At 50.1% G+C, this 19,042-nt stretch overlaps 1 protein-coding gene across 1 annotated transcript; it reads right to left on the bottom strand.

Moving 5' to 3' along the window:
* Positions 1-18,258: 18,258 nt before the first annotated feature.
* LOC310690232 (ATP synthase subunit e, mitochondrial-like) lies at positions 18,259-18,634 on the bottom strand. Its single transcript, XM_083468927.1, has one exon. The coding sequence runs from the start codon at positions 18,580-18,582 to the stop codon at positions 18,358-18,360; it is 225 nt and encodes a 74-aa protein (XP_083325053.1). The 5' UTR covers positions 18,583-18,634; the 3' UTR covers positions 18,259-18,357.
* Between the last annotated feature and the right edge of the window lie 408 nt (positions 18,635-19,042).

Here is a 19,042-nt window from a genome sequence, read left to right as displayed (position 1 = left end):
CTCCTTTCCTTCTCTTGTAAATGGCTTTTGACCTGGAGATACTGAAAGATTTTTCTCACATACTGCATTACAGTATGTGACATGCAGCCTTGTTTTCCTAGCCAAGTCCAGGCCTCCAACTGCTTCATGTTCCAGGGGTTATTGTCACTAGATTTTGCAGATCGTTGACACGGCAATTAACCTGGAAGTGTGGCAATTGCGTTTGGAACATCCAGCCCTTCTTTGTTCAGTGCAGGGTTAGAACATTGCTTTTTTAAAAAGGTACAGAGATAAAGTTTATTACTTTGCAATCATGCATTAAATCAGTTTATATGTGATTGGCTAGAAAGAAATATGTAATGTTGTGTAGAGTCTTTGTATTCACCTCATTTATCCTGCCCATATAGGAAAGGTTTTCCTTGAACCTTCCTTCAATTCCTGGTGTGTGTGTGTGTGTGTGTGTGTGTGCGCGCGCGCGCGCCCCCCTCTCAAGGATGCTTCAGTGGCTGTGGGTCTCCTGTGTTTTGAGGAGTTGGACCAGATGACCTTTAGAGGCCCCCTCCCGACTTCATGAGCCGGCAATAATGGCATTCTGTCAACCCAGAGATCTCAGCTGAGTCAGACGAACTCCCAAAATCAGACGCACTTTTTCTCCTTCAGCCCCATCCTGCTCCAGTCTGCTCTGATAATCCAAGTTCAGATCCATTCATCTCCGAATGGGCTTTATTAATTTATCACTGGGGACGTTCACAGAATGATTAAACGGCATTCTTTGGATGCTGGGAAGAGGAGATAAGGAGGTTGTAATGCGGAGACAGTATAAGTGGCGGGCGTGTTTTATTGATGCTGTTTTGACAAAACGCTCTCCCGCAACACACACACACACACACACACACACACGTGTGCGATGTGCACCCAGCTTCATCATAGCAGCTTAAGATCTGAGGAGCAAGGAGGGGGGCAGCAGGACTCTCCCCTTCCCTCCTCCTGCAGGTTCAGTGGTTTTGACACACATCCCTTAATCGCAGCTCCCAGAAGATGCTCCTATGTCCCTCAGACCCCCCTTAGCCCAACGCAGTACATGCATCTTGTGAAAAGACTCCCTCCACACAGTCAGAGCAGGTCTGCAAAGTATAAAACTGTAGACTGCTGAGGTTTCCTGTATTGCTAAGATACTAATTTCATATATGTATGTGTGTGCAAATCTCTCTAGTACTGTCTTCTGTCTGTCCCTTTATAAATCCTCTTTTAAAGAAGCCACAAATATTGTTGTGTGCCCCCCAATCTCCAAGTAATGAGAAGCTCCAAGTCTTGCCCAGAGTTTGGTTTCCTTGGAATGAGTTCCTAGGAACTCCCTGCCACAGGAAGCAGGGACTACCAATCTCGATGGCTTTAAAAGAGGATTGTGCTTCTGAATGGCAGCCACTGGAAGCCACAAGAGGTGAGAGGGTCTTGAGTTCGAGTCCTATTGGGGCACCTGGTGGGCCCCCCGTGAGAACAGGATGCTGCACTGGATAGACCGTGGTCCTGATCCTGCAGGCTCTTCTCGTGTTCTTCTGCTTGTCAGCCCCAGAACCTGTTTCTCATGGCAGGGCTCAGCCTAGGATGGTGGGCAGTGATAATGAGAGAGTGGAGGAACTTTGAGCATGCACAGAGCGCTTTCCACAACTGGCTCCACAGACGAGGAGGTCAAGGTGTGTGTATTTACCTCAGAGACACACACCCCTTGCATTTTTCCAAAGCCAAGACCTCGGCTTACAGTTTTACATGTATGCTGTTAAGGACAAAATCTTGGGGTCTGCTACTTAAGCCATCTCCCAACTTTGTCAGGGTCTAGCCCTGCAGGTTCAGAATCATAGAGTTGGAAGAGACCCCAAGGGCCATCAAGTCCAACCCCCTGCCAAGCAGGAAACACCATCAGAGCACTCCTGACATATGGTTCGGTCGGGTTCAAGCAAGAGACCTTGGCCAGGTTGAAGAAGCCGAACAACAGTTCCAACTCGTAAGCAAGAACAAGGAAGAAGAACTCCGAACAAAAGTTTACATGTTTTTTTAAAGTTCCCACACTTTCCCATAATATATTTCACACAGTGTCATCAAAACATCATAGGTATGTCGCAGAAAAGGTGAGGTGTCTGGCAGAAATCTGAGATCCAGACATGGCCCTGTTTGTTACAACATCTGTCTCACGCTGGCAGAAGAAAGGATTTGCATGTCCTTTTGTCCTCAAAACTTGGTTAACACAGTTGATTGAGGATGAATCCTGACAAGACAGAAGTACTGTTTTGGGGGGGCAGGGCGGGCGGGTGTGGAAGACTCCCTGGTCCTGAATGGGGCAACTCTGTCCCTGAAGGACCAGGTGTGCAGCCTGCGAGTCATTTTGGACTCACAGCTGTCCATGGAGGCGCAGGTCAAGTCTGTGTCCAGGGCAGCTCCATCTGGTACACAGGATGAGACCCTGCCTGCCCACAGACTGTCTTGCCAGAATGGTGCATGCTCTGGTTATCTCCCGCTTGGACTACTGCAATGCGCTCTACGTGGGGCTACCTTTGAAGGTGACCTGGAAACTACAGCTAATCCAGAATGCGGCAGCTAGACTGGTGACTGGGAGCAGCTGCCGAGACCACATAACACCAGTCCTGAAAGACCTACATTGGCTCCCAGTATGTTTCCGAGCACAACTCAAAGTGTTGGTGTTGACCTTTAAAACCCTAAACGGCCTCAAAGGCCCAGTAGACCTGAAGGAGCATCTCCACCTCCATCGTTCAGCCTGGACACTGAGGTCCAGCTCCGAGGGCCTTCTGGCGGTTCCCTCACTGTGAGAAGCCAAGTTACAGGGAACCAAACAGAGGGCCTTCTCGGTGGTGGCGCCCGCCCTTTGGCACGCCCTCCCATCAGATGTCAAAAAGAGCAACAACTACCAGACTTTTAGAAGAAATCTGAAGGCAGCCCTCTTTAGGGAAGCTTTTAATGTTTAATGTATTAGGGTTACAGATAGGTAGCCGTGTTGGTCTGCCATAGTCAAAATAAAAAAATTCCTTCCAGTAGCACCTTAAAGACCAACTAAGTTAGTTCTTGGTATGAGCTTTCGTGTGCATGCAAACGAAGAAGTGTATCTGAAGAAGTGTGCATGCACACGAAAGCTCATACCAAGAACTAACTTAGTTGGTCTTTAAGGTGCTACTGGAAGGAATTTTTTTAATGTATTACGGTATTTCTCCGTCTTCTCCAGAGGACTCACCACTTGATCAATCTTTCTTTCTTCTGTATCCTGAAACCCAGGAGGACATGACCACTTCCTCCCAAGTTTCCCTGTCCTTCCACTTCATCTATCAGTTCCTCCCTGTTGGTGAGGACCAGGGCCAAGACAGATGATCCCCTTGTTGGTTCTTCCACCTTCTGGGAAATGAAACTGTCAGCGAGGAATGGAGGAATTTGTCAGAGGAACTCTGCTCATGGCAGAGTTTGAGTCCCAACAGATACTGGGGTTGTTGAAGTCTTCCATGACTACTGTATCTTTTTCTAATGTGTGGGAATCTTCTATTGGAAGGCATCTTCCAAGTCTTCAGTCTGGCTTGGAGGTCTATAGGAGAACCTCACAGTAAGGTCGCTGTTGTATCTCTCTCCTACAAGTCTAACCATATACGCTCCATCTGCTTTCCATGCTCCAGGTCATGGATTTATTCACAAGTGTACACATCCTTTATACATACTGCTACTCCTCCTCCCTTCCAGTTTGGTCTGTTCCTTTTGAACAGGTCATACCCCTCAATTCCTACATTCCAGTCATGGGTCTCATCCCACCACGTTTCAGTACTCCCTACGAGGTCATATTTGCCATCTTGTATTAAGAGCTCCAATTCGTCTTGCTTGTTTCCCATACTCTGTGCATTCGTGTAGAGACAACTGAAACCATGAGTTGTTCCCTCCTGCTGCTTCCTTCCAGGAGTTTCCTGTCCTTTAGGGGGTTTCTAGTGCACAACTTCAGTTTCCTGTGCATCAGTGAAGCCATTATCTCCAGTGCCTGGTATTCTCCTGTCATTTGTAATATTGCCTCCCTCCCCCTCAAGTTCTAGTTTATTTTATTTTTATAACAATCTTTATTAATTTTCCAGTATCAAATAAATAAATAAATAAATAAATATTTTTTTTTACATAATACTATGTAACAATTGACGTCCCTCCTTCCCCTTTCACGGTTCATTTTACTTATCATTCCTGCATATTTTGCTATATGCAATCTGTTTCTCCATTTTACATCCTTCAAATATTTACCATACTGCTGAATTTATCTAAATGCTACTAGCGTTTTCAATTTTACACAGTTGTTTTCTAAATATTCAGCAAAAATAATAATCCACTTCTCTGAATAAAGATTCTTCGTGCTTTCTTATTCTATAAGTAAAGCCTGCTGCTTCCACAAATTCTATCAATCTCACTCATTTTCCATCTTTGGGCTAGCAAAATTCGAGCTGCCATGGTTGTGTACATAAATATTTTTTTCTGACAACTGGAAACTTCAGACTGTACTATTCCTAACAAAAAGGCCTCAGGGTTCTTTTTTTGGGGGGGGAGTTTTTTAAAACTCATTGTAGATTTCCCAATAGTCTTTAGCCTTTTTACGTGTCCACCACATGTGAAGAAATGTTCCTTCCATTTCTCTGCACTTCCAACACAGATCTGATCCTACTTTGTACATCTTAACCAACCTACTCAGAGTTAAATACCATCTAGGCATCATTTGCATATAATTCTCTTTCAAACTATAACATTTGGTAAATTTCAAATAGTTCTTCCAGAGTTTCCCCCAGAGGTTTAGGTCTATGTTATGTCCTATATCCATTGCCCAGTAGGTTATTGAAACTTTGACTAACTCGTCTTTTGTTTCCCATCGTAATAATAAGTTATACATTTTTGACCATAGTTTATCCTTATTCCATAATAATTCTCTTTCAAACTGTGAGCTTTGATCCAGAAACCCATTTTTAAAATCTCATTTAAACGTATCATATATTTGATGGTGCTGTCATCAATCTGTAATTGGGTCCTTACTTCTTGCATTGGTTTCAATCTAAGTTCCCTCTCTGTAAGCTCAAATTCATCTTTTAAAGCTCTCCTGATCAGATTCTCTGGGCAAACACCTTCTTGCCAGCTGCTGTGAGGTGCGGCCCATCTCTTGCCAGAAGTCCTGCCTCAAGGAAGCGGAGACCAGGATCCAAGAAGCGCAAATCCTTCCTGACGATGCTTACCTTCACATCCAGTGTTTTACCTCAAGTATTTTCCTCTCTCTTTGACAGGAAGGTGTGGATGAAAAGACCAACTGTCTTCCAAGTCACACCCGCTCCCTGCCCAGTGTCTCAGAGACCCTTGCTGTGCATTGAAGACTGTGTGTGGCAATACTAGGTAAAGGGACCCCTGACCGTTAGGTCCAGTTGTGGCCGACTCTGGGGTTGCGGCGCTCATCTCGCTTTATTGGCCGAGGGATCCAGTGTACAGCTTCCGGGTCATGTGGCCAGCAGGACTAAGCCGCTTCTGGTGAACCAGAGCAGTGCACGGAAACGCCGTTTACCTTCCCGCTGGAGTGGTACCTATTGATCTACTTGCACCTTGACATGCTTTTGAACTGCTAGGTTGGCAGGAGCAGGGACTGAGCAACTGGAGCTCACCCCGTCACGGGGATTCGAACCGCTGACCTTCTGATCGGCAAGTCCTAGGCTATGTGGTTTAACCCACAGCGCCACCTGCGTCCCGTGGCAATACTATTTGTGCAGAATAAACACCACGCCATCAAACACAACCGGTCTTCCCTGCTATTTGTGGTCTGCAAATGACACGTCACTGTTAACAGAATCACAGACTGTGGAGTCCTCTAGTTCACCCCCTTGCAGCGCAGGCATCTCAGCCCAAGCATCCCTGACCGGTGGCCAGCCAACCTTTGCTTACAAACCTACAAGGAAGGAGAAGCCACTTCCTCCTCAGTCTCTTCCACTGATGATTCCCACAATTTGCCTTGTGTTTCCTTTGGGCTGAAATGAACAGAGAGGGGCAAGGCGATGGCAATGTAACTCGGCGGCAAGGAAGAGTGAGACAAAGAAATAAAGTCTCTGATTGAAATGGAAACAGCCGCTCAGGCGACCAGTGCAGAGTGGAAGGGAAAATGAGGCCCCTAACATATTTCCTCGTTACAGGCTCAAATTCTTCTAGAAAGTGACCTATTCTTCCTAGAAGCTGGTGCAAAGAGTACTTTGGAAGCCTTCCGTGTTCCAGAACATCCATTAACTTACGACAATAGCTGCTGTTCTATTGTCCTTGAAATTCTCCTCGCCCTGACAGTGCCTGCATTGCATCCCAGACCGTCTGTCCCTATGTCATGTTTAATAAAAGTACGGTAAATCCTCAGCAAATCTGGCTGCTCACCTCTCTGTTTTTTTTAAAAAAAATGATGTTTATTGAGAATTTTAAAGTTACAAAGAAAGAAGAAAGAAAAGACAAGAGAAGGAGAAAAAGAGAGAAAGAAGTAGATAAACATAACAATTAAACAATACAGATCAATAAAAACCAAAGTCAAAAAACAAAACAAAAATAAAAACACATGTCAGGGGTTTAGGAGCAGAGGCAAGGGCGAGGGAGGAAACAGAGAGCGAAGGGGAGGAGGCAGAAGAAAAGATGAGTGATGACGACGACCCGAGATCTCCGAGTCTTTCCAGTGAATCAGAGGATTCACAGAAAGGAGCACCAGTGGCCAGGGCAAGGGGGGAGTCTAGGGGGGCACCCCAGGTAGATAGAGCCAGAGGGGACTCAGAGGAGAGCAGTTGGAAATCGGGACCAGCGTCACCGCCAGAGAGCAGGGAAGAGGAAGGGAGCCAGGGGGCAAGCGCCGGCAGCTCACAACAGGAGGGAGGACACGAGTCAGGAGTGGCCACACCTCCATCGGGGAGCGAAGAGACGGTTAGACGGAAGGTGGAAGGTTGGGCGCGCGCGCCAAGTTCAAATGCACCGGAAGGCGGCGCAGGAGGCAGCCCGGAAAGGGAGCCAGGTCCTAAAGCCCGGCGCAAGGAGACAGGAGGGTCCGGGGGGTCAGCATCAGAAGAATCCCGGAGGGAGGAGACCCCGGGGGGCAGAGGGACCCAGAGGAGAATAGTCAGGTGGAAAAGGTGGAGCAGGGCGAGGATATTAAGTTGGTGCGCAAGGGGCGGAGACTCAGACGGAGCTTCGCCGATCTAGCTACTAGACGTAGAGTTGCAAGCAGCAGCTTGAGAATGGAAACTGTAACCCAATAAAGACTTTTACTTAATGATCGCTGGCTAGCGTGATCCTCTGTGAGCTAGGATCTTCAAGCAGCTCTGACAGTAAGCTCCGTCTCACAATTGTGGGCACCTACAGCCTCGAGGAGGGGAGAGAAGCAGGTGCCTACCAGCGAGCTCACGAACGGCAGCCGACATGACGGCTGAGCAGCAGATAGCGGAACTCAGAGAAGCAGTGTCACAACTGAATGCAGCGGCTCTCGCATCCAGGAAGAGAGAGGAGGAGGCAGCTGCCGCCTGCAGGGATCTCCAGGTCAGGTTAGACGTGCTTACAAAGCAGACACCCAGGCAGGAGGGAATTGGGTTGGCGAGACGAACAGGCGGTCTGGTCTCTCACTTCGATGGGAACCTGCAACAGTATCCCAACTTTAGAGCAGACGTACTGTGCGCACTGCAACTGCTGCATAAAGACTTTAGAGATGAGCAAGAGAAAGTGGGATTCATCATGTCCCATTTGCATGGGGATGCTAAAGCATGGCTGCGCAATTTATGGAGAGATAAGGATCCGGCGCTCCAAAATGCGGATGCCTTTATTAAAGCGATGGATGGGTGTTTTTTATCAAGCATTGACGTGGATCTGGCCCGGAAGGAGGTGCATGGACTAAGGCAAGGGAGGGCCAGCGTGAGGCAGTACCACGCCCGCTTTTTCGCTTTGGTCAGTGCCCTGGAATGGGACAGAGATTCGGCCCCTGTAAGAGACCTCTTTTGGGAGGGGCTGCACAGCTCGATTAAAGATGAAATCGCGAGGGGGGAGAGACCCCGGACCACCCAGGAGGTCGTTCAGAGGGCACTGGCAGTGGGGGTGCGGCTGGAAGAACGTCCGTGGAGCAGGGACGAAGGGCGTGGAGGGCGCGAACCAGCCAGGGGCCCCTCCTTCCTTCCCAGAGAAGCAGCGCGGGCGCAATCCACGCCTCCGCCAGGAGGAGGAGCGGAACCTATGGAGGTTGGAGGTGCAAGGGCTCAGTCAGCAACCAGAGCCCTAGCACCGGCAGCAGTGAAAGCGAAGCCTCCTGGAGGGAACAGGAAGTGTTACGTCTGTGAGGAGCCAGGGCATATGGCGAAAGAGTGTCCCCAGAGGCTCCACAAGCTCACTGCAGCCTCAGCAATGGTGACTGCAGCAACGCAGCAAGGAGGACCACAGCAGGGAAACGACGCAGTCTGGCTGGAGGAAGAGGCCCTGGGGCCCAGCCAGACGTGTTAGTGACGCAGTCCCCAGAGATTTTACAGCCCGTGAACCCCCTCCCGCCCAAACCAGTAGTGAGGCTCACCGCATCTCTCCAGCTGCCTAATGGAATCACCATGGACGTGCCAATCACCATTGACTCAGGCAGCAATGCGGACTTTATAGGGCAGGACTTTGTCGACAAACACGCTATACAGTTGCTGCCGGCCACACTGCCCCTGCAGGTTGTCACGGTGGATGGCAGGGAGCTGCTCGGGGGGCAAGTGGTGAAGCAGACGCCACCAATGGTGATGCGACTTGGGAATCACAAAGAAATCATCAGCTTCAATGTCACTCAACTATCGGATACGCCCATTGTATTGGGAATGAGTTGGCTGGACAAGCACAGCCCAGCGATGGCTTGGTACCAGAGGCAGCTGACCTTCGGCTCTTCCTTTTGTGCTGAACACTGCATCGTGCCCCGGCAGGAAGGAGAGGAAGAGGAGTCACAGCTGCTGCTAGGCACGCTGCAAGCGATTCCCCACAAGTACGCAGAATTTTTGGAAGTTTTCTGCGAGAAGGAGGCAGACAGGCTACCCCCTCACAGACCATATGACTGCAAAATTGACCTGCTGCCGGGGGCGGCGCTGCCTAAAGGGAAACTGTATTCCATGTCAGAGGACGAACTGCAAGAACTCAAAGAGTTCATAGATCATAATTTGGAGCGCGGTTTCATCCGAGAGTCCAAGGCAGCGGGGGGCAGTCCTGTATTCTTTGTTAAAAAGCGGGACATGCCCCAAAAAAGACTGGTAGTGGACTATCGCATTTTAAACAATGGGACCAAGCCATCGGACTTCCCCATGCCCCGAATCGACGACCTCCTAGCGAAGGTGCGGAAGGGAAAAGTGTTCACCAAGTTAGACCTGCGAGGGGCGTACAACCTCATTCGCATGCGGGAAGGAGATGAGTGGAAGACAGCCATGTTCACGCCACTGGGTACCTACGAATATAGAGTTATGCCTTTTGGATTGCAAAATGGCTCTCACGTTTTTCAAGCTTTCATGCATCACGTGTTGGCGGGACTTCTCTACAAGACGTGCGTCTGTTTCTTAGATGACATCCTGATCTTTTCGGAATCGCAGCAGGAGCATGACGGACACGTCAAGGAAGTGCTGAGCAGACTAAAGCAACATAGGCTCTACGCCAAGCTGGAGAAGTGCCAATTTGACGTGACGGAGGTGGATTTTCTGGGCTACAAGCTGTCTGACAAGGGGCTCGCCATGGACAGCGCCAAGGTTCGAGCGGTGTTGGATTGGAAGAGCCCACGCAACCGGAAGGAGGTCCAACGGTTTGTCGGCTTTGCGAACTTCTATCGCAAGTTTATCAAGGGCTTCGCTATGCAGACAGCGGCCATCACGGACACGCTTAGCTCCAAGAAAAAGAAGTTCGTTTGGACAGAGCAGGCGGAGCAGTCCTTTCAGGCACTCAAGCGTCTCTTCGCGTCGGAAGAGCAGCTGCTTCATGTCAACCCCAGCAGGCCGATGAGGGTGGAGACAGACGCCTCGGACAGAGCCGTGGGGGCGGTCCTGCTGCAGAAGGACTCGCAGGGGGTGTGGCGACCGGGAGCGTTTTACTCCAGGAAGCTCAGCAAGTCCGAGCAGAACTACACCATCTGGGACAGGGAGTTGCTGGCCATTCATGCAGCGTTCAAAGCGTGGAGGCACTTCCTGATCGGCGCCAAGCACACGGTGCAGGTTTGCACAGACCACAAGAATCTGGAGCACTGGCGCACGGCACAGTTCCTAAACCAGAGGCAGATACGTTGGGCTGAGTTCTTTGCGAACTTCGACTTCCGCATAGAGTATGTCCCGGGGGACACCAACATCATGGCGGACGCTCTCTCCCGTAAGCCGCAGTATCTGGAGGACGCAACGCCAGCAGCCGCCATGCACATCTTCGCACCAACAGTGTGGGCGTGCGCCGCGGCAACCGTGGACCTGGAGGCGGTGCGACGAGCGTTGCAGGATGACTCCTTTGCGCGAGCAAAAATGGCAGAGGTGCAAAGGGGCAAGGCAGCGGCCGACGGTTTCCAGCTACGAGATGGATTGCTCATCCGTAAAGGGGCCATCTACGTGCCGGGAGACGACCTTCGCGCCAAGGTGCTGCAGCAGCTGCACGACGCGCCCACTGCCGGGCACTTTGGCAAGGAGAAGACGGTGGAATTAGTCGCCAGGGATTTCTGGTGGCCCGGAATGAGAGGGGAGGTCGCGGACTACGTGGCGAGGTGTGACACCTGCCAGAGGGCCAAGCCAGTGCACAGACCGCCGGCCGGACTGTTGGAACCGCTGCAAACTCCGGTCGAACCTTGGGAAAGGGTGGCCCTGGACTTTGTCACGGATCTGCCCAGCTCGAGGGGCAAGACGGCAGTGCTGGTGGTGGTGGACCTGTTTTCCAAGATGGCACATTTCATTCCGTGTGCTAAGGTGGCCACGGCGGAGCAAACCGCCAAACTGTTCATAGACCACGTGTTCAAGGTTCACGGTCTGCCACGGTCTATTCTGTCCGACCGGGGGCGGCAGTTCATCTCGAATTTCTGGCAGAAGCTGATGGGCTTCCTGAACGTCAAGATCAACCTGGCGTCGGCGAGACACCCGCAGACCAACGGGCAAGCGGAGCGGGTCAATGCCATCATGCAGCAGTACCTGAGATGTTATGCAAATCAACAGCCTGCGACGTGGGTGGATTACCTGCCGCTTGCCGAGTTCGCCTACAACAACACGAAGCACGTGTCCACGGGGGTCACGCCGTTCTTCGCCAACAACGGGAGGCACCCCAGAACCTTCCCGGGACTGGAGAGAATGGGGGAGGGGGAGCCGCAGACAGCAGATGCGTTCGCGTCGGAGCTGCAGGAAGTCCACGATCAGCTGAGGCGCCATCTGGAGCTGGCCAAGCACGCATACAAGGTACAAGCGGACAAACACAGAAGGGTTGGCGAAGAGCTCCACGTGGGAGACTGGGTCTGGTTAGCAGCCCACGCAGTGCCGGCCAGGTCGTTGGCCAAGAAGAAACTAGGGCATAAACAACTGGGGCCCTACCAAGTCGAAGAGCAGGTCAACCCGGTAGCTTTCAGACTGGCACTTCCGGAGGGTTCCAGAATGCATCCGGTGTTCCACAGATCGGTGCTCACTCCCTACAAGGCACCGCACAGGTTCCAGGAACCCGGAACGGCGCCGAGTCCGGTCAGAGACAGAACAGGGCACGCGGGAGTGGCACAGAAGGAGCGCATCAACGAAGTCACGGAGATTTTGGACTCCAGATGGGGGGAAGAGGGGGTAGAATACTTTCTCGCCAAGGAGGGCACCCCGGCCAGTGCGAACAGCTGGGTGCCGGGCTACGCCTTGGACGAACCTCTGCTCAAAGACGAGTTTCATGCCCTCTTCCCACATAGACCAATGCCAGCAGACTTTTTCGACGACTGGCTTTTCACGCCCACGCTTTCGGCCAGCACGTTCCGGGGGTTCGACTCGGACGAGGACCCAACACGAGACGCCCGTTCCCCGGAGGGGTCACCCTCGGGATCTGCCTCAGAACCCTCGTATTGGTGGGACGATAGACCAGAGGAGCAGTGGCGCAGGAAGTGGCTGGAAGGCCCAGGACGAGCGACGCCGCCAGGAGGAAGTGAGGGAGAGACGGACATGGACGTTTTCGGGGACGACCCTGGTTTCGAGCACGGCGGCACAGAGATGGAAGCGGAGGTGACCGTCGTCGACGAGAGCAGGGAGGAAGACCCGGGAGACTTCAGATGGAGACCCGCCACGGGAAGCGAACGATATCCGACGTTCGTCCCTTTGACACAGCAGCACCCAGCTCCAGCACCGGAAGGAGGGGAGGGGGGAATGGGGGGCTTCGAGGGGGGGATGGATGTCAGGGGTTTAGGAGCAGAGGCAAGGGCGAGGGAGGAAACAGAGAGCGAAGGGGAGGAGGCAGAAGAAAAGATGAGTGATGACGACGACCCGAGATCTCCGAGTCTTTCCAGTGAATCAGAGGATTCACAGAAAGGAGCACCAGTGGCCAGGGCAAGGGGGGAGTCTAGGGGGGCACCCCAGGTAGATAGAGCCAGAGGGGACTCAGAGGAGAGCAGTTGGAAATCGGGACCAGCGTCACCGCCAGAGAGCAGGGAAGAGGAAGGGAGCCAGGGGGCAAGCGCCGGCAGCTCACAACAGGAGGGAGGACACGAGTCAGGAGTGGCCACACCTCCATCGGGGAGCGAAGAGACGGTTAGACGGAAGGTGGAAGGTTGGGCGCGCGCGCCAAGTTCAAATGCACCGGAAGGCGGCGCAGGAGGCAGCCCGGAAAGGGAGCCAGGTCCTAAAGCCCGGCGCAAGGAGACAGGAGGGTCCGGGGGGTCAGCATCAGAAGAATCCCGGAGGGAGGAGACCCCGGGGGGCAGAGGGACCCAGAGGAGAATAGTCAGGTGGAAAAGGTGGAGCAGGGCGAGGATATTAAGTTGGTGCGCAAGGGGCGGAGACTCAGACGGAGCTTCGCCGATCTAGCTACTAGACGTAGAGTTGCACGCAGCAGCTTGAGAATGGAAACTGTAACTCAATAAAGACTTTTACTTAATGATCGCTGGCTAGCGTGATCCTCTGTGAGCTAGGATCTTCAAGCAGCTCTGACAACACACAATACATCTAAATCAAAAAATAAACAAACAATTAAAAAACAAGTCTAATATCCCCAAATCCTTAACTTTCATTAACTTATTTCACCGACCTCCTCACACCTCCCTTTTTTGTATTCTAGTTGTTATTTATCTCAGCAAATCCTTTCCATCTTTCACAATATTCTGTCATTTAAATTACCTTAATCTATTTTAACCTTATCTTACCTAAAAAACCCTAAAACGTAAAACTTATATATACCAAATTCTTTTAACCATAACATATTCTTTCATAATTCCTTTTGACATTTCTGCTAAAGCCAAATAATTTCATTCCAACATTTTTCTAATACTCATTAATTTTACAATACTTTTCTAAATAAATTTTGAAACTTTCTTCCAATCTTCATCCATCGTCTCTTCTTCCTGGTCTCGGGTTTTGTCAGTCCTTTCTTGTCTATCTAGTCCATCAACCTGGTGCTCTTATGTCTGAGGCTCTTAAATCTTTTCCATGTCCCTTCTGCAGGTCTTCTTCTTGTTTATACCTGCCCTTTACTTCATCTTTTGTTGATCTTTTTCTTGTTTTCTTTCCTTTCTCATTGGGGGGTAGGTCTCGGGAGGACTCCAATCCAAAAGTATCTCCATCTCTCCTCAGCAGATCAGCCCATTCCCCACAGTCCCATTCCCCACAGTCAACACTGTAATCCAGAAAGTATTTAAAAGCATGTTTCAAAGTCTTTCCAAAATTAAGAGCCCTCACAACTCCAGACCCCCCCTGGTCCACTCCAGATTCGAACTTCAAGAACAGTGGCTTATACTCCTGCAAGGCCTCGGGTCTCTCCATTTGTGTTATTTGAGGTTCAACAACAACCTCCTCCATTTTCTTCTGCCCTTGCGCTTGCCCTATCAAAACAGATTCCTGGGCTGGTTCCTGAATGGTTTCTATATGGGTATTCACCGTTTGTCCAAAGTTTTTAACTGCAACAGTCATCAAATCCATCTTCTCATGCATCTGCTCCAGCAAGACACTTGTCTTGCAAAAAGCAAGCCCCAAGACTTCTTGTAAACACATTTTTTTCCCCAAGGTTAGAGTCTGGTCTCACGATACTAATCATACAGCTGTGAGGTCCCCAGATCAGCTCCGGCAACAAATTAACAAGCTCCCTCTAGAGGAGACAATTTCTATTTGTATCCATCTTTTAAAAGCAGGACCAACAAGGAAAAATTACTTTCACTTTTCAAATACTTTGTTTCTTTTGATTGCAAGAAGCAACATTGGAATCAATATATATATATATATATATTTACTATCTGTCAAAAGACTTTCCGTTCACAGTCGATGAACTTTCCCCATAAATTTCTGTCTCTGACACCCCGTTCCCAGGTTTGAGACAGTGGAAAATTTATCTTTTTTTACTCTCTCTCCTGCAGGTTTAAACAGTCAAAAATCCCCCTCTTTTCTCCTGCTTCCAAGAGGGGTTTTGGTGGTGATGAATGAAGGAAATTTAGAACTTTATATACGACTTTCCAGACTTTAGCTTACAAAGTTTTTGCTTCAATCTATTTACAAAAAACGGGAGGCGGACTTCCTGTTTAGAACCTTCCCGTTTCGGTGCCAAATTAAAATATTTCTTAATACTTAATCCAATTTTCCGTTCTACTCACGGGTACTTGTTTAGAGTCCAATTGTCCACAGGAAAAAGTCAGCGCTCTCCAGCAACGGCTGTCTGGCTTCACTCCGTAAAAGTAGCAGTTGATTCAAAACACCACGCCACTCACCCCACGTCGCTTTGGACCCCCGAAAAAGGGTTTCCCTGCGAGTAGGGGAGGCGCTCCTGGTGTCAACCAAATCCCACGTTCCCAGGCTTCCTCCGCCTGGGATTTTTAAAGGGTCTCCGCCTTTGCCGCGGCGGCAAGACCCGATTTTCACAGAGCGGGTTCCTCTCGGTCAGAGGAACTCCGCCATTGCCGATGGCGCTGTCCCGGAAGTCCCTGGCTGCTCACCTCTCATTCTAGGTACCGTAATTTACAGGCAGATTGAAAAGCACAGGTCCCAATCCTGATCTGTTGGGGACGCCACTTTCTACGTCCCTCTCTTGGGAGGACAGTCCATTCATTGCCACTCTCAGACTCCTGTTCCCTAAGCAGGGACTGGCAGAGAGGCTGATGCAAAAGGCTCTCTCTTTTGCCCTGTCATGTTTTCACAAGTGATGCCTTCTGGTGAGTAGGAGAGAAAACCAAGCCTTCCATATTTTGCAGGCCATCCCTTTTGCTTTGACTTTGAAGGGGAATCACAGAAGAGTAGAGTTGGAAGGGATCCCGAGGGTCATCTAGTCCAACCCCACTGCAGCACAGGGGCTGCAGCTCTGTCCCTGGAGGCTCAGGTGGCATCTGCGGCTAGAAGGGCCTTTGCTTGAACAGCTACGGCCATTCCTGGACTGGGAGAGCCTGGCCATGTATTGCTGTTATTGTTTAGTCATTCAGTCGTGTCTGACTTTTTGTGACCCCCTGGACCAGAGCCCGCCAGGCCCTCCTGTCTTCCACTGCCTCCCGCAGTTTGGTCAAACTCATGCTGGTAGCTTCGAGAACACTGTCCCACCATCTTGTCCTCTGTCGTCCCCTTCTCCTTGTGCCCTCCATCTTTCCCAACATCAGGGTCTTTTCCAGGGAGTCTTCTCTTCTCATGAGGTGGCCAAAGTCTTGGAGCCTCAGCTTCAGGATCTGTCCTTCCAGTGAGCACTCAGGGCTGATTTCCTTCAGAATGGAGAGGTTTGATCTTCTTGCAATCCATGGGACTCCCAAGAGTCTCCTCCAGCACCAGAATTCAAAAGCATCCATTCTTCAGCCATGCATAAGTTGGCTGCAATTGCTGGATTACTGCAATGCGCTCTCCATGGGGCTGCCCTTGTGCATGAGCCAGAAGCTGCAATCAATGCAGAATGCTGCAGCACAATTGCTGACAGGAGTGAGACCTTGTCAGCATTTAACACCTTCGCTGCTCACAGATCTGCCCTGGTTGCTGATCTGCTTAGCAGACCAAGTTCAAGGTATTACTTGTAGTTAAAACACTCTAAACAACTCGGGACCATTTACCTGTGAGATCGCCTGGACCCCCCCCCCCCTTGCCTGATCTAATCACCATTTATAACTAGGTCTGTGTTTGCCAGAAACCTATGGATAGGTTTCCTGTGCTGTAGAAATCCGAGAGATTTCTGAGGCCCAATTGGGAATGAGAGAGGAGCGCTAAATCATCAGTATATATCATTAAGGAGATATTTCCCCCTCTTTTAATTACTGGAGAGGGAGAATAAAAAAATTCCTTCCAGTAGCACCTTAAAGACCAACTAAGTTAGTTCTTGGTATGAGCTTTCGTGTGCATGCACACTTCTTCAGATAAGAAGAAGTGTGCATGCACACGAAAGCTCATACCAAGAACTAACTTAGTTGGTCTTTAAGGTGCTACTGGAAGGAATTTTTTTATTTTGACTATGGCAGACCAACACGGCTACCTATCTACTACTGGAGAGGGAGAGTTTGTGTTGGGTAAATATGGCATTAAACTATTAATGTAGAAGTTAAAAAGAGCAGGAGCCAGAATACAAACTTGCTTGGCTCCTTGTGACATTTTAAAAGCATCAGTTGTCCCACCATTGAAACCTACTCTGACCCTCATTTCTGTATTGCTGTACAGTTCTTGGATCAGTTGCAGACGTCTGCAGTCAATGTTGGCAATTTAACGTTTCTTCCACAGTCTGCTGCAATTGATATCGAATGCAGGATAAAGATCAACAAAGGCTACATAAAAATTATTCTTAGTGTTCTTAGTATATTTCCTTATCATATGGTTTGGGGTAAAACATTAAACAATGGCACTTCTTCCGCCTTTGAATTCAGTGTGTTCTTCATAATTAATGTTATTGTTTTGCAACCAGTCAGATAATTTTTGAAGGAGATATCATGCATATAGCTTTGAGGTGATGTCTAACAAGCTGATTGGCTGAAATTTTTGTGGATCTTTCCTTTCTTACAAATCGGAGAAATGACCCTCGTTTTCCATGCAGAGGGCATTTGGCCTGTCTTGTTTATGGTGGTAAATAAGCCAGACGGGGGTAAATAAACAGATTGAAACATGCGCCAGCATTTGTACATGTCTGGGCAGGCTTGTCTAAGCAAATGTCTTTTTAGCAGGTGGCAAAAAGAGTCCAGCAAAGACCGCTGCCTGATGTCAAGTGGCAGGCAGTTCCAAAGTGTAGCTGCTGCCTCCCTGAAACATCAGTTTCTTACCAGTGTGGAAGGGGTATGAAGTGGCGCCTGAAAAAGTGCTAGTTTTTTCTTTTTTGGATCTGGTACTGGGGTCAGGTTGGTGGCAAGAGTGAGGTTGTATCCCTGTAGAAGTTCAGCCCCCAAAAGTGGAAGTCCAGGCAAAAGGGGGGAAATGCAGAGCTGCTGTGTTGACTCCTTCCATTTGGTGGTCTGTCTCCAAGACAAAATCCACACCACCAAAGGGGGCAGCCTGCTTTTGTGAGAATCCACCTCACCCTGAACAAGTCAGGGGGCTTGCGTGGGCCCCCTCTGCCATCTCAGTCTGCCACCACACTCAGTCTATGTGGGGAAAGGACTTAGGGGTCTTGGTGGACCACAAGCTTGACATGAGTCCACTGTGTGATGCAGCAGCAAAAAAGGCGAATGTTATTCTAGGCTGCCTCAACAGAAGTCTAGTGTCCAGATCAAGGGAAGTCATAGTCTGGCTCTCTTCTGCCTTGGTCAGACCCCACCTGGAATACTGTGTCCAGTTCTGGGTGCCACAATTTAAGAAGGATGGAGGCCAGCTGGAATGTGGGCAGAGGAGGGCAGCCAAGATGATCAGGGGTCTAGAAACTAAGCCTGATGAGGAGCAGTCGAAGGAGCTGGAGATGTCTAGCCTGGAAAAGAGGAGGCTGTGAGGAGATCTGGGAGCCACCTTCCAATATCTTCAGGGATGCTCCATGGAGGAGGGAGCAAGTTGCAAGAGAGGAGATTCTGACGAAACTTTCTGACAGTCAGAGCTGTTGGGCAGTGGAACAGTCTCTTGTGGGAGGTGGTGGGCTCTCCTTCCCTGGAGATTTGAAAGCACAGGTTGAGTGGCCCTCTGCCAGGGATTCTTCCCCCCCCCCCCAGCAATTGTTTATTGATGTAAATAAGTTTGTGTTTGGCACTCGAGATCAACTACTTCAAAATGTCATACATTGGATATTAAAAGGTGAAGATGAAGATCAGCAGGTTGATTTCAGCACTGAATCGTCCTTAGCTTCTGCCAGAGCTTTTGCAGTTCGTTCCTTCTCCTGACGCTTCTTCTCCTCCTCTGCTTCTGTTCTTCTTTCCTCCTCAGCAATAGGCTTCAAATAGTCCTGTCTTTTCTTTCCACAGACTATCCCAATGAGCAGTGCAGAATACCTGCCGAACTTGATCAGCGGGGAAACCTCCACCGGCGGGATCATCTTGCCTTCTCCTCCTCCGACCGCGAAGGAAGAAGTGACGTCCCTGCCAGGGATTCTTGAGTTGCGATTCCGGCACTGCAGGGGGTTGGACTAGATGACCCTTTGGTTCTGTGACCCCATGATGCTCTTATTCCCTGGGGTCTGCCCTTTCCTAGGAGCCCCCGGGGGAAGGGGACGCTCCACCGTCCAGGGCAAGATCCAAACCATGGGAGAGAGGAGACCCAGCTGCCCTGGGAGGCCACCCTCTTGCTGCTGCTGCTGCTGCTGCTGCTGCTGCTGACCCACCCTGAGGGGGGGGGGCTCTCCTTTTTCTCCTCTCCCCCCTTTCAGGTCCAAAACATTTTTCCAGGGTGGATCCTGAGCCCTGGATCACAGGAGGCATTGAAAAGAACTTTTGAGCAGCCTTTTTGCCAGGCCTGGGTGTCCACCCTGCACGCTGCCAGTTCCCAGGAGCTCTGGG

Source organism: Podarcis liolepis (genome assembly GCF_965112155.1).
Source record: "Podarcis liolepis genome assembly, chromosome: 12".
Classification (NCBI taxonomy): Eukaryota; Metazoa; Chordata; class Lepidosauria; order Squamata; family Lacertidae; genus Podarcis; species Podarcis liolepis.
The sequence above is the reverse complement of the archived record's forward strand: the minus strand, read 5'-3'. Positions and strand labels throughout refer to the sequence as shown.